This window comes from Apaloderma vittatum, unplaced genomic scaffold (assembly GCF_000703405.1).
Source record: "Apaloderma vittatum isolate BGI_N311 unplaced genomic scaffold, ASM70340v1 scaffold2039, whole genome shotgun sequence".
NCBI lineage: Eukaryota > Metazoa > Chordata > Aves > Trogoniformes > Trogonidae > Apaloderma > Apaloderma vittatum.
The window spans coordinates 15,381-28,219 of NW_009735578.1; the positions used below are offsets into that span (position 1 = coordinate 15,381).

At 45.4% G+C, this 12,839-nt stretch overlaps 1 protein-coding gene across 1 annotated transcript in view; it reads left to right on the forward strand.

Moving 5' to 3' along the window:
• The window catches only part of LOC104279350 (low-density lipoprotein receptor class A domain-containing protein 3), a gene marked incomplete at both ends in the record, with an annotated part of 16,972 nt that extends 9,737 nt beyond the window's left edge, over positions 1 to 7,235 (forward strand). The window contains 2 exons of the mRNA XM_009876612.1: positions 4,057 to 4,182; positions 7,101 to 7,235. Of these exons, the coding sequence (XP_009874914.1) occupies positions 4,057 to 4,182; positions 7,101 to 7,235 (261 nt within the window). The remainder of the gene's footprint in view (positions 1 to 4,056; positions 4,183 to 7,100) is intronic.
• Between the last annotated feature and the right edge of the window lie 5,604 nt (positions 7,236 to 12,839).

A 12,839-nucleotide genomic window follows, 5' to 3' on the forward strand; every position in this document is an offset into this window, starting at 1 on the left:
CAAGCAGAAAGTTTCTTCGTGACAGTTTTATTAGCAAGACTGTGTGCTGGCTTCTGTAAGAGAAACTCAGCCTGTTAGAAGCGTAAAATGTCTTCTCTTGAAGCACTGTGTAATTATACTGGAGCACAGCTCTAAAATTTTACTGTGCTATCTAAACAGCAGGTAAGTATCTACTTATGCTTACATATGTCAATTTATTTTTTTTCCCAAGAAGTTGGGTCGTGCCATCTTGTCTTGGCTGTGTTCCTCGGGTCTAGAGCCTACAACTGCACTTGCTGATAGTTATAGAAGATATTTGATGTCTTTACTGCTCTATCTATGGAAAGAAAAAGCATAACAGAGATCTGTTGTAACCTTCTAGGCAGATTTTAAGTCCTTGTAGCCAAGTCAAGAGCGTCAGAATTGATTTTATACAAGAGGCTATCTATATATAGTATAAGGTTTTACACACTGTATGCCAAATCTGATTCCCGCCCCCCCGGGTTGTTCATCTCAGTTGAGAAATAATAAAATGGATTACAGTTTTTGAAAAATAGCGCTGTTTCACACTTGGTAGCCTAAAGATAGCAAAATGTGTTTCTGCTAATGCTGTAGAGCTGTGCCTGCAAACTGTCACATCCTCAGTGGAACATACAACTGGTCCTGATGGGAGTTTACTATTTTTCAGAGCTTTAACTGAAGAGAGTGGGAGGACTGGTTTCTGCGTAGCATAAGGAGTGACTTCACGCACTCGCACGTACATCTGCCAGAATAGTTTTCTTGAAATTAAGCAAACCAACCTGGCGGGAACATTTGGCAAGTTGCACTGTGGCCGTCTTCACCACTTGCCTCACGTTTGATTTTGAAGAGATGAGAAGAATATTTCAGTGAAGAGCAATGTCTTCCCAGGGCTAGTAGGGCCAGAGGAGGCTCTTCCGGTGCGTGGTGGTTCCCCTACACCTCTCCAAATTCCATAGCAGTTCCCTTTAGTGCAGGGCAAATGTGAATGTTTCCATTCTGGATTGCTTTTGCCATGACTGGGTGACAAATGCAGAGTGCAACTGGAGTGAATCAGACTTTTTTTCTGCCATAGGGTCACAACCTGGTCGAATATCAGTTTATTTGGGGTGGGTTTTGTACTTCCTCTATTTCTGCAATTGGAACCGGATTGCCTCTGCTCTTGAGTAGTTTTTAAAGTGATTTTTTGCTGTATTCCAAGTGTTTCTGTCAGCCTGTACCTCTTCTCCTCCAACGTGTGGTCTCTCAGTTTCTTGAGTTCTGGAGACCTGGGCTCAGGAGGACTTGCCAATCCCTTCAAAAACAATCTGCTTCTCCCACTTCTCTTCTCAGAACTATTCTGGCTCAAAAATATATCTCTGGGGAAAAAAAAAAAAAAAAAGGAAGATATCCAGAGGCAATCATTTGGTCTGGGGGCTGTAAAATGCGCTGCATGGTTTTGAAAAGATACTAGCTTTTAGAAGAAGAAAACCAACAACAAAACCATAACATATGAAGCATCAGACACCTCCTCACACGTGTGGGTTATACCAGCAGCTGGGTTAGGGGGCTGCTTTGGGTTAAATGCTAATAGGGACTGCTCGCTTCAGCCTGGGAGCCTGCTGCTGAGGTGTTTGTTTTGCTGCTTTGCTTAAAGGCTGGGGCTGTGGCGCTGCCTCAGACCTTGTGGTTACTGAATTATTTACCCAAGATCAGTCTGCCTCAAGACTTACACTGAAGTTGCTCTTTGAAGTCGTGTGAAGAATTGCGGGCGCTCAGATATCTTGGCTGAGAGTTTTCCATAGCTGGTGATGTAAAGCACAGCAGCTACTTCAGTGTAATTTATCACCTGTTTTTCTATGAAGCAGTGGTTAATTTTTTTTTAAAATTTTTTTTTTCCCACCATAGTGGACCTTGGATAATGTTCAGAAAAAATGGTAGCTGAGTATGTGAAATTCAGCGATACGTCCTGTTTTACACTTCATAATTCTAACTGAAAACCACTGGTGTAATAAAGAAAAACATGTAAGAGAGGAACTGCAGAAATGTGCTTCTGGGGGACAATAAATCGCGTGAGAATTGCTGTAGCTGTGGTTTACAACAGTTCGTATGCACTCTGCTGAGTGATGGGAGGAGGCTTTGCTACAGCTGCCCTGGAAGAGAAGGTTCCTTCCAAATTTGTGCTGAAGCCCTTTGTCTCCATTGGATTGTCGTGGGGCTGGGGCTGGTGGGGGTTTCGGTGGCAGGGGCAGGACTGGGAAGGATGACCCTTGTGAATCTTCTGGGGACCAGAGTTGGGGCGAGGAATGAGCGAGCGACTGCGTGATTCTCACAGAATCACAGAGTGTTGGAGGTTTGAAGGGACCTTGAAAGATCATCCAGTCCAACCTCCCTGCCAGAGCAGGATCACCCAGAGCAGGTCACGTCTCAACCCACAACATGGATGATAGACTTTTTTTCTTCTTTCTTTTTTTTTTTTTGGTCTGTAGTCCAGTTGTCCATGACCTTATCCTGGCCTTGTAAAAACTGCGCAGGTTGGCACATCCATGTGCCATATGGCCACGTAAAAAGCCAGCCTGTCGCTGTGATCTCTAGAGCTGTCACGTCTCAAAACCTGGGAGCGCAGGAGTAAGAAACACATACCCAGAAAGGCCTGCAAGTTGTAGCACCGGCTTCTTTCCTGGTGCTCTCCCAGCGGTGGTCTGTGTTCCCCTGTGTTCGCGTCGCACCTTCCTTGCTTCAGAGTGGACTTGCTGAGGAGTTCAGTGTGCTGTGATATGATCCATCGCGTGCTAATTTGAAAAAGCAAAAGAAAAAAAATCTTAACTTCATGTCTCATTAAATTTTTCTCTTTTACTTTGGGAGTTGCTTTGTTCGGATGCTGATGATACTGCGGGACTTAACTGGTGTTTGCCTTGAGAATCCTGGTGGAAGCATCTGTATCCTTCTAGCTGAGGGCACTGAACAGTTGCTGTGCAGTGAAGTAAAAAAAAATGTGAAGTACTTGAGATCATAATGAGATTCTGTAATGATTTGTTAAGCGTATTTTGATGCTATTGTTAGTGTTCAGTGTTATATGAATAGCTGTGCTGGTACTAGGAAATGGATGTAGTTTCTGTGCTAGGAACTCCGTGATGGATGGTGGGGAGACATACAGTAAGAGAGGCAATTTGTATAACTCCTGTTCCTTTTGCACCTGTTTTTAGATAAACTGTGCAGAATAAAGGCAGTGTTAATTACAGAATTTTCTGATTTTCCTAAATACTTTAATGAAGGTTGCATATATTTCTTATTCTCACAAATGCAGTAGTTTGCTTGATATGTCCTTTACTTTTCCAGATGTTTCCTTACTCTTTGTACACCTGTCTTTGGCCAAGTTTGCCTCCAGATACCAAATTCTCAGAACTTGCTATCGTGTTCGTTATCTGTGTCTCCCTTGGGCTCTTCACTGTTTGGCTTCTCTGAGCAAGCAAGCGAAGTTGGTGGTGTACAAAATCTAGACTTTTGCTGCTTTGTGGATTCAGCCTTACTCGTTGGGGGTATGACTAGTCCAGCCAGACCTTTGGGGGGTTATTGAGTCCTGAGGACCTGCTTTGATGTTCGTCTCCTGGAGTTACGCATGGGACAGTGACATTTCCATCCAAAGAGGAGATAGTTGCTCTTGGTTTTTATGAGGTACGACCCTCTTTAAATACTTTTTTACCCTCCGCTGCTTCTAAATCAGTCAAATTGATGTAGATCTTTAAGGGACAGTTAGGAGTCACTGCTTGGCTAATTTGCAAATTTGTACTCCAGAGTGTTGAGCCGATTAGATTTGTTTTGAGGGGTCATTTAACTTGTTTCAATTTTGAATGTTTCAATCATTCTGGAAATCGTACAAATCAGTCCAAGCAAGTGAAATCTCATGCACAAAAGAAAAAAAAAAAGGCAGAAGCAGACTATGAGGAGCTTGGAAGGCACCTAGTGTAGGTGGCAGCACGCTGCCCAGAGTACCCTCGTCTGTAGGACTGCAGAAATATCTCTAACCTTTGTAAATAATTGCCATCATTTTTGCCCTCTTCTGTCTGAATCTTTTCCCAGCGAAAGCGAAGTCCAAGTGCGGTGCCACGTTCTTCCCCTGCGCCAGCGGGATCCACTGCATCATCGGGCGCTTCCGCTGCAACGGCTTTGAGGACTGTCCCGACGGCAGCGATGAGGAGAACTGCAGTAAGTGTGAGCCTGCCTGCTGGCGAGGGCTCTGGGGAGACCTGAGAACCAAGGGCCTTCTAACACCTTATAAGGAGACTTTATAAGCCTTCCAGTACTTAAAGGGGGCTGCAGGAAAGCTGGGGAAGGGCTATTTATCAGGGAATGTAGTGGTAGGGTGCGGGGAAGTGGTTTGAAACTGGAAGAGGGGAGATTTAGGTGAGATATGAAGAAGAAATTCTTTTCTGTGCAGGTGGTGAGACCCTGTCACAGGTTGCCCAGAGAAGCTGTGGCAGCTTCCCCCTCCCTGGCAGTGCCCAAGGCCAGGTTGGACGGGGCTTGGAGCAACCTGGGATGGTGGGCGGTGTCCCTGCCCAGGGCAGGGGGGCTGGAACGAGATGGTCTTTAAAGTCTCTTCCAACCCAAACCAGTCTGTGATGCTGTTTGCTTTGAACAGGTTCTCTGTACTCGAATGGAACTCAAATTAGGCAAATATTAAATATGACTTAAAATGGTTTAATTTATATTTGCCTGTTTCACTGGAGAATGCGACTAATTTTTTCATCAGCACTGTTAGGTTTCTCTGCTTACACATGTTCTCAAACAACAAAAAAGCTAATAAAGGGTTATCTAGTGAAACAGGTTCTTGGAAGGAGAAGGTTCTTGAAGTCAGACGTGCCTGCCCATGTACTAGGCTGAGCTGCTGCTGAGCAGCTTGCGGGGAAGTCACAGCAGAGGGCTCGGCTGAAGCGCTCCCTGCCCTGGGCTGACCCCATGGGCTGCACAGACCCAGCAGTACCTGTCAGCCCAGCAGGGGTGTCTCGCCGCAGTGAGGAAAGGTTATGTTCGATCCAGCAGCTCTGTTGCTGGAGCCAGGGTGAGCGTCGGGCTGTAGGTGGAAGCTTGCGGCAAATACTTGCTCATTCTCTTGTTGGAGCACGCTGAGTTTTTCCTTGTAATGACATTTAAAGGTCGGGAGGAGGACAGCAAACACCAGCGTTCAAAGATAACAAAAGGGATGATCTTTACCACAATCTATCCCTGTCTCCTCCTTGGAGGGCTTGCCTTTCTTGCTTGTGTGCTTTCCCCCGCGGCGTGAACATCTCTTTAAGGTGTTTTCTGCTGGCACAGAGTCAGGATTAGGCCCTGGGAGGACTGTGGCAGGGAGACGGCACCTCTGCAGAGCTGGGAAAGGTAGAGAAAGAAGACTGAGGGCTTGGGAAATGACTTTGGGTTGTGCTTAAACAGGTGGACTAGGAAGAAGTTCTGACAGAAGTGCTTTCCATATCCTTGACGTGTTGCATTGACAAGTGACGAGTCTCAGCTGAAAATTCTCCTGGTGTTGGTTACGAATGACAGAATTTCTCGTAAGCTTGTGGCTTTACGGCTGATAATGTGGAATCATTTAGGATGGGGTGTGGAGTCCAACCATAACATGCTGCTCATCTCCTTGTTTCTCTATGTCATTTAAGCGCAGTCAGTATTTTCTAGCATATCCAAGTGTCTGGTCATGGTTTTGCTTAGCACTGTAGGCTCTAAAGTGACCTGCAAAACCAACGTGGTGTGGAAGCAGCTTTCAGCTCCTTTCGGACCAAAGGAGCTTTAGCATTTTCGTGATAAATGTGCTTTTGGGGAGCTGGAGGAATTGAGAGTGTTTGTTATATATATTTCAGGTTACATACATAGCAGACTTTAAAGTTTTATTTTTTTTAAAGGCTCTTTAAAGACAGTTATTACTTTAAAGAATAAAAAATAGGAAGCCAGTTAGTATTTGGGAACTGTAATCCCCTTTGTTACTGTGGACGAGAAGCACTTTGAAGCAGACAAGCCGTCTAAACAGCTTTTTTAAGGTTTTCAATTGGCAAGTTGCATTTTGTTTCAGTCACCTCATTACCAAAAACTGGCAGGAGTTCAGAGAAGAGTGCCAAAAATGATTAAGGGACAGAGAGATTGATTTATGAGGAGATATTAAAAGCTGCTAAATTATGCACGTCTCAGCTAAGTGATGGCTACGTTGGAAGATAAGGCTATATATATGCTGTATATGAAGGGTACAAACACTGTTCAAGGAGGAATTATGTAGTTATGTATTCTGGGCTGTAGCTAAGAGTAGAGGGATGAAATTAGAAAAGAAAAAAAAGAGGGTGAACATCAAGGAAACCTCCTTGACGGTGAGATGCATTGGAGCTGTGATGTAATCGATTAGAAGCGGTGAAAAGTGCACTGCTTGAAGCTTTAAATTAAACTGTCTTACAGCTTATTTGGTGCTGGGTTTGCACAGGTGAAGAGACATTCTGGACGAGTCTGCTTAAATATTATTCTGATTTGTTCTTTGTCCAGCACTGTGCCTTATGTGAAAGGATTTTGTGGGTGCTACCGTAATTGCCTGTAAAAAGAGTCGAAATTCAAACACTAAGAAGTTGAGAAATGGTCAGCGTTGCCGTTGTGTCAGTTCGAAACGGTGAGGAGAATGGGGAAGGTGGCAAAAGAGAGAAGCAGAGGTAGATGAAACACTGCCTGCCAGTTTTCAGCCAGGATTGTTGGTTTATAGTATGAAACTTGAGCTAGATTGTTGTAAGGGGAAGCAACAGGCAGTGTTTATGGCAGGCAGGGCTGCCCTCCATATGTCTTCAGCGTGAGCAAATGCTGAGCACTGAATGGTGATTTCGGTAGGAGCTCTCATGAAAGTGAACAGAAGGCTTATCACAACCGTGGGTGGACTAAATCTCTGCTAATTATAATGAATCTTGCATGAATTAGAAATTTCATCCCTCTCTGTTTAGAGGGACGAGCTCGGTTGGATTGCCAAGTTACTCCCACGCACTCAGCGAATTGACCAACTGTTGAGCTGTGACCTGTTGCCGTCGATTGCTTAACGGCTATTTCCCTGCCTGGGTAAGAGAATTTCTCATGGAAGATCTCGCTTTCTCATTCCGCAGCAGCAAACCCCTTGCTTTGCTCGACTGCCCGATTCCACTGCAAAAATGGTCTTTGCATCGATAAAAGCTTCGTGTGCGACAGTCAGAATAACTGTCAGGACAACAGCGATGAAGAGAGCTGCGAAAGTCCTCAAGGTAGGCACCGGGGTTTTATTCTATTCTGTAATATTATACTAACTCCAATTAACAGGCTCAGGAGAAAATACGATTCTGTTGGCTCCCTCTATGTTTACGGGAGCTGGGGTTTCCTAATTCTGCCGATAATGAGAGTGAAATGGGGAGAGTGCACGTGTGCGTGCGTGCGTTCCCTTCTCAGCTCTCGGAGAACTGGTGTCGTCTTCAGATTAGCCAAAATGTGCTTTTGCAGGAATTGCTTCTCCTCAGTGATCTGAAGCTCACTGAGGTTGCCAGGAATCCATTTAGTGGCTTCTCTGAGAATCAGGTTGGACCCAGAGAGATCAATAATCCAACTGAAGTTTGAAGTAGCTCAGGGGTCTGGGTATTTGCCAGACGAGTAAATCCATGTAAGTTTAAAGCTTTAGATCTTCATTGCTGCGTTACCTTCAGAAAGGTGTGTTACACTGCAAGTCGACAGTGAAAGAATTTATTCCTACCCTTCCTTATTTCTGATTTAGAGAAGAGGATGAAGACAGGTGAGAGAAAACTGTTTGGAAATTGTTGTGGATTGATTCTTGTGAGCATCTCAAAACACAATCTCTGCCATTTGTAGTCTGTTTTCATAAGTCTACGTCTAGTGCTCCTCCGTTTTGTCTTCTGGAACTTAATACCGTAGCATTTTTGTAAAATGTGAAGTGGGTGCGATGAACGCGAGATGAACAGATGACGTGCGTTGGGCATCAGCTGCCAAACGTCTTAATGTCCGAGTTACTGCTGAGAGACCAGAGGAGGCAAAAAATGGGAGATGGTGGATATTTGCAGGGCAGATGTCACATGCTTGGGCCTACAGAAAGCAGGACACCTGAACAGAGAGAAAGAAGGGTATGAAGGAAGAAATTAGGGAAATCGAAGGAGAATGACTTCAGGACAGGGCTGGTGCGGGGCCAGCGCGTGTCTGCTGCTGCTGCAGGGCTGAGTTGTTTTTCACTACAGGCCTAATGAGATTAATGTGGGTGGTAAGGTTTCTTGTTGGGTTTCTTTTTATTTTTTTGTTGTTGGCTTCTGAAGCTTAAAGCAGCAGCACTCTTTTCCAAGGTTGGGAGGCTGCTTCCTCTGCAGATTAATTGGCTGGATTGCCTCCAGGTTGTTTGTTGTCATGACAATCTGCTTTTGGAAGTGACTGTCAGGCTCAGGAGAAGAAAAGAGCTGTATTTCATGAAGCTGTTACTTTTGTCTTTATCTTTGGTCCTTCTGGAAAAGTCAGATTGGTAAGGGAGTTAAGTAAAGTAATTCTGTCTGGTTCCATGCATGAAAGAGCCCCAAACAAGGAAGAAGAAACTCTCTCTCATTCATACCAAAGCAGCATTGGTTTGTGGACTTTTTTTTTTTTAATATATGAAAAAGAAAAAAAAAATGACAGAGTCCAGGTAGAGGGTTGGGAATGAGGAGTTCCCAAAGCGAAATGCTGCTGTGGGCAGTGTGTGTGATTGCCCTCGCGCTTTGGCAGCTCGGAGCCTCCCTGAATTGCCATTTTGCCGTCTGTGAGTGGGCAAAGCTGCTGTACCTGCCTTTCAGAGAGAGGATTAAATGGGCTAATGTGCTCAACTTCCCATCTGAATGTAAATGACGATTCCCTGTGGAGTTTGCAGCTGTGGGTATGTCTGTCCTGGCTTCCAAACACACCGACTGCTTTATGTTAATTGAGAATTGGAGGCTACTCTGGACAGTCTTTCATTTGTCACAATTCTTTCTACAGCAGATCTAAATACTCTAATTAAAATGAGTTTCCTCATTTAACCCAGTAGCCAAGAATCCTGGTCATTAACTGGGACTCCACTGCTCTGGACACTTGTGGACAGAGCAAAGCAAACCTGTGGGGCACTGTAAAATCCAGATAGAGGGTTTTCTTCTCAGTAGCTGTGTTTAGTCCAGTGTAATCAAGTGTAGTCTGACATAGGAGATTGCCCTTGTGTGCTATTTTTTTGTCTAAACCCATGTTCATTTGGAAATTGCTAAGCTTCTGGACTACTGTGTGATAGTGTCATTATCCCCATTTACTAGATGGGGAAGAGGGGGCATGGCTGGGCTAACTGAAACGCTCCGGCGTGACGTCCTGGCTGGTAGGAGCAGAGCTTGATCTGCGCTCCTCTGCTTCAGAGGGACGTCGTTGAGACTTAATGTTTGCAAACTGCTTTGAGATCCTATGATAACGTGTGGAATAGACGTGTGAATTATTAATTGGTACTTTGCTCTCCTCCTGCTCTTGGGTCTACTGACAAGCTTTTTAAATTAACACCTCTTCCTACTCCTCCTTGAACTTCAAAGGCTGCCTTTATCCTGCTGTCATTACTGGAAAGCTCCAGCAGCACGTCGGTTTGGTTTGTGCAAGATACTTCTCGGTGCGTAAAGATCCTTTCCATCAAGAAGCGTCACTCTGCAGGCTGGGAAAACAGGGACGTGACCCTGCGCTGAAAAACGTGTTGACCTGGCTTTGCTGTGGCACACTTGGAAACGTGCTGTCCTTGATGAGTAACAGCTCTGCTAGCGTGGGGCCCTTTGAGATGAGCCCCGGGTCGTGGGTCTCTAAAGATGAATTCTAGTTGTCAGTAGGGGTGGATTCACTTGGGGCAGGGGGTGTGAGACAGAGACCTCAGTATTTAGTTGTGAAAATGGCAGGAGAAGAGGTTCCCACCCTGCTTTCTCCTTACCGCTTGTAACTGAGTGTTGCACGGATTACAAGGGCTTGTATGTCAGTTTAAAAATTAAACTGTGGCAATTTAGCGACAAGTCAAATAATTCTGCTCTAATTCCCGACATGATTTGTTTGTAGCTCTTGTAGCTGCCACAGTAAACTTTAGAGGCATTCCTTTAATCCCAGCCCAGCTGTACTTTGTCATTCCCAGCAATGAAGCAGCGTGGCCAGATGCATCGCTTGGTCTGGAATGTGGTGTGTTCACCGAAGTGTTTGCCTGAGATTTGGGACTGGGTGGAGGATGTAACTGCTTGGGTCGTCCACACGCATTGCAGGTCTGAGTTGCTCTTTCTAAGGTGTTATTCCACTTTTAACAACGCTTGCTGCACTTAGAAATACTTGCTCCCGTTCTATACTTGGTGGATCTTAACCCAGAGAAGTTCCTCTCCCCCGTATGCTTTTTCCTCTCCTTAAAATCTCTCCTCGCGCCGCCTGTTGCTGGGGCATCTCCTGCTCGGCAGCAGGCATCCGCTCGCTTGGACGGGAATCCCTCCTCCTTAGCATTTTTCAGCAGCCCTTTAAATTTGTTCAGCTCTAGGACTGCATTTAATTTATTCTCTTAATCGCGTTTGCTCTAAATGTGTCTTCGCAGTGCTGCTGCTTTATTTTCTCTTCCATTTTGTACTTCTAGTCTAGAAAGCTTTAACGCCAGCTGGATATTTTAATTCAGGCTCCTTTTCCTTTCATGGCCCTTCTTTTCTTGCCTTCTAAGTTTGCGAAATACCTTTATTAGCTTTAACCCCGTTGCCTAGGAAAGGGGGTTTTGTTGCAGTGAGTCTGTATTCACTCGGACCGGGGCTGTAGACAGAGCCCCTTGGCTTCAGTAACGTTCCTACAACTCTAGCTCGGCAGTTGTTAGCAAACAGCACCGTTGTGGTCAAGTTAGAAACCAAATGTTCTGCAAGTGTCCTGAAGCTGATTCCTGCCCTGTATTTCCACGATGTATTTGGTAACGTCTGCTGTCGCATATGTGGATGCCTCTCTTTTTTATTTTGTTGAAGTTTTTTTTGTTTGTTTTAATTTTGGCGTATTTTGTCGTTGAATTTGTGTTAGGATTTTGAGGTACGCTGATATTCTAAAACAGATTTAGAAGCGTACACCATTGTCAGAAGCCCCCGATCTTCTCTTTGTGGCATATATAAATTGCTCGCGTAAAAATTGGCAGCATATTAAGAAATAAAAATTCTGACGCTGCATCAAACAAGTAGAAAACAGTTCAAAAGGCCGACTTACTTAGGAAAATTAGTTTTGAAGTGACAGCATGAATTTTGGAATGATATTTCCTGTGGATTTAGGTGTAGGTGAGACCAAGTTGGACGGGGACTGACTGTGTCCCGTCGCTGGCGCTCGCATATTTACGTTGCTTTGAAAAGTGGGTTTTAGAACTGACAGCCAAGCAGAAGAGACGTACTTTAAATTTCAGTGAAATACCACAAAATCTAGTTTACGAAACACAAATAGCTCCTGGAACATCACTCTCTGTGTGGAGCCCTTTGCGCACGGCGAATTGAAATCCTGAAATTCCCAACTGCTGCGATATCGCTTAGACAGCCCAGAGCCTTGCAGTCCGATCCTGGCCGCGTGCGTTTCCTTTCATCGAGTTCCTCTTTGACTCGGTGCTGACTCAGTCTCCAAGCTGAAGCTCAGCTCACAATTACTGTGCATCAGCTTCGCCCAGGTTCAGCCTACAGCGGGAATTGAATGCTCAGAGGCGGGCTCAATAGAAGCAGAAACTTAAGGAAGGATACAAATTAAATGTCACGGAATGCTTTATTAACAGAAGGCTTTGCCTGAGCATTTTTAGCTCTCCCATACGCCTGTTTTATGACACTTGTGCACTTATGTGGATTCCACAGTCCCTGCTGCCTCCCAGGCCGGTCTATCATTTGTAAAATTGGTTATCGATCACTTCACTTGAACAGGAGATGATAAGAGGCGTTACTGTAGGTGGTCCCAGACTCATTGGGAAGCATGATACCTTCTAAGTGAGACCAAGAGAAGAATTCTTCCTTCCCTGTTTACAGGGGCTTTGCAGTTACAGCGGTGTAAAGTAGGCGCAGGGATCTCGGGGGCAGGTCCAGGTGGCTGGTGTGAGTGGATTTGAGTCTCTGTCTCGCGGCTCCCTCGGTTTGCGAAGGTGCCAGGGTTTTTTGTTGCGAAACAGGCATGTGTACCTGAGGAATAGTCTCCCCGTGGATCCGTCCGTTGCTCCTGCAGGCCCTTTGCCCTGGCGTTCTGGCAGAATGAGGACACTGCCGAAACGTCAGTGGAGAGCAGCTCTTCTTCTCTTACGAGCAACTCTTAATGTGACAGTAGACAAGCAACGACTTCAGGTCTCCATATGGACAACAAACGTAGTTAAAAGGATGTTTGTAGATCTGGGAGGTGTCCAGCCTCTTCCCCTGCTCTCCTGTCCAGCCCGCACGTGATGGCTCGCAGCTCCAAGCAGTTACCACCAGGCGATCGCTGAGCTGCTGTAAAAATCAGCGTTATGGCCCAGGTAGTATCGTAGACAGCGCGTTGTACCACTGGGCATTCACCATGCCTGTCAACAGCTTTAGTAAGGAAAGGAAGGAAGAAAATGAGGATCTGGAGCCATCAGCTTGCCCTGAAAGCAATTCCTTGAAGACAGTAAGGATGGGGACTGACTGTGTGTCTCCAGCCCGTGTTGTGCCTGTTCTGCAGACAGATGAAGCTAGAACTGTAGTTCTAGCTGGTTTGTAGGAGATGTAGTATGTTGTGGTTTGACCCTGGCCGGCAGCCAAGTGCCCACACAGCCGCTCTCTCACTTGCCCTTCTCCACTAGACGGTGGGAGAAAATATTTCAAAAGGCTTAAGTTTTGAGATAAGGACAGGGAGTTCACTTTCAT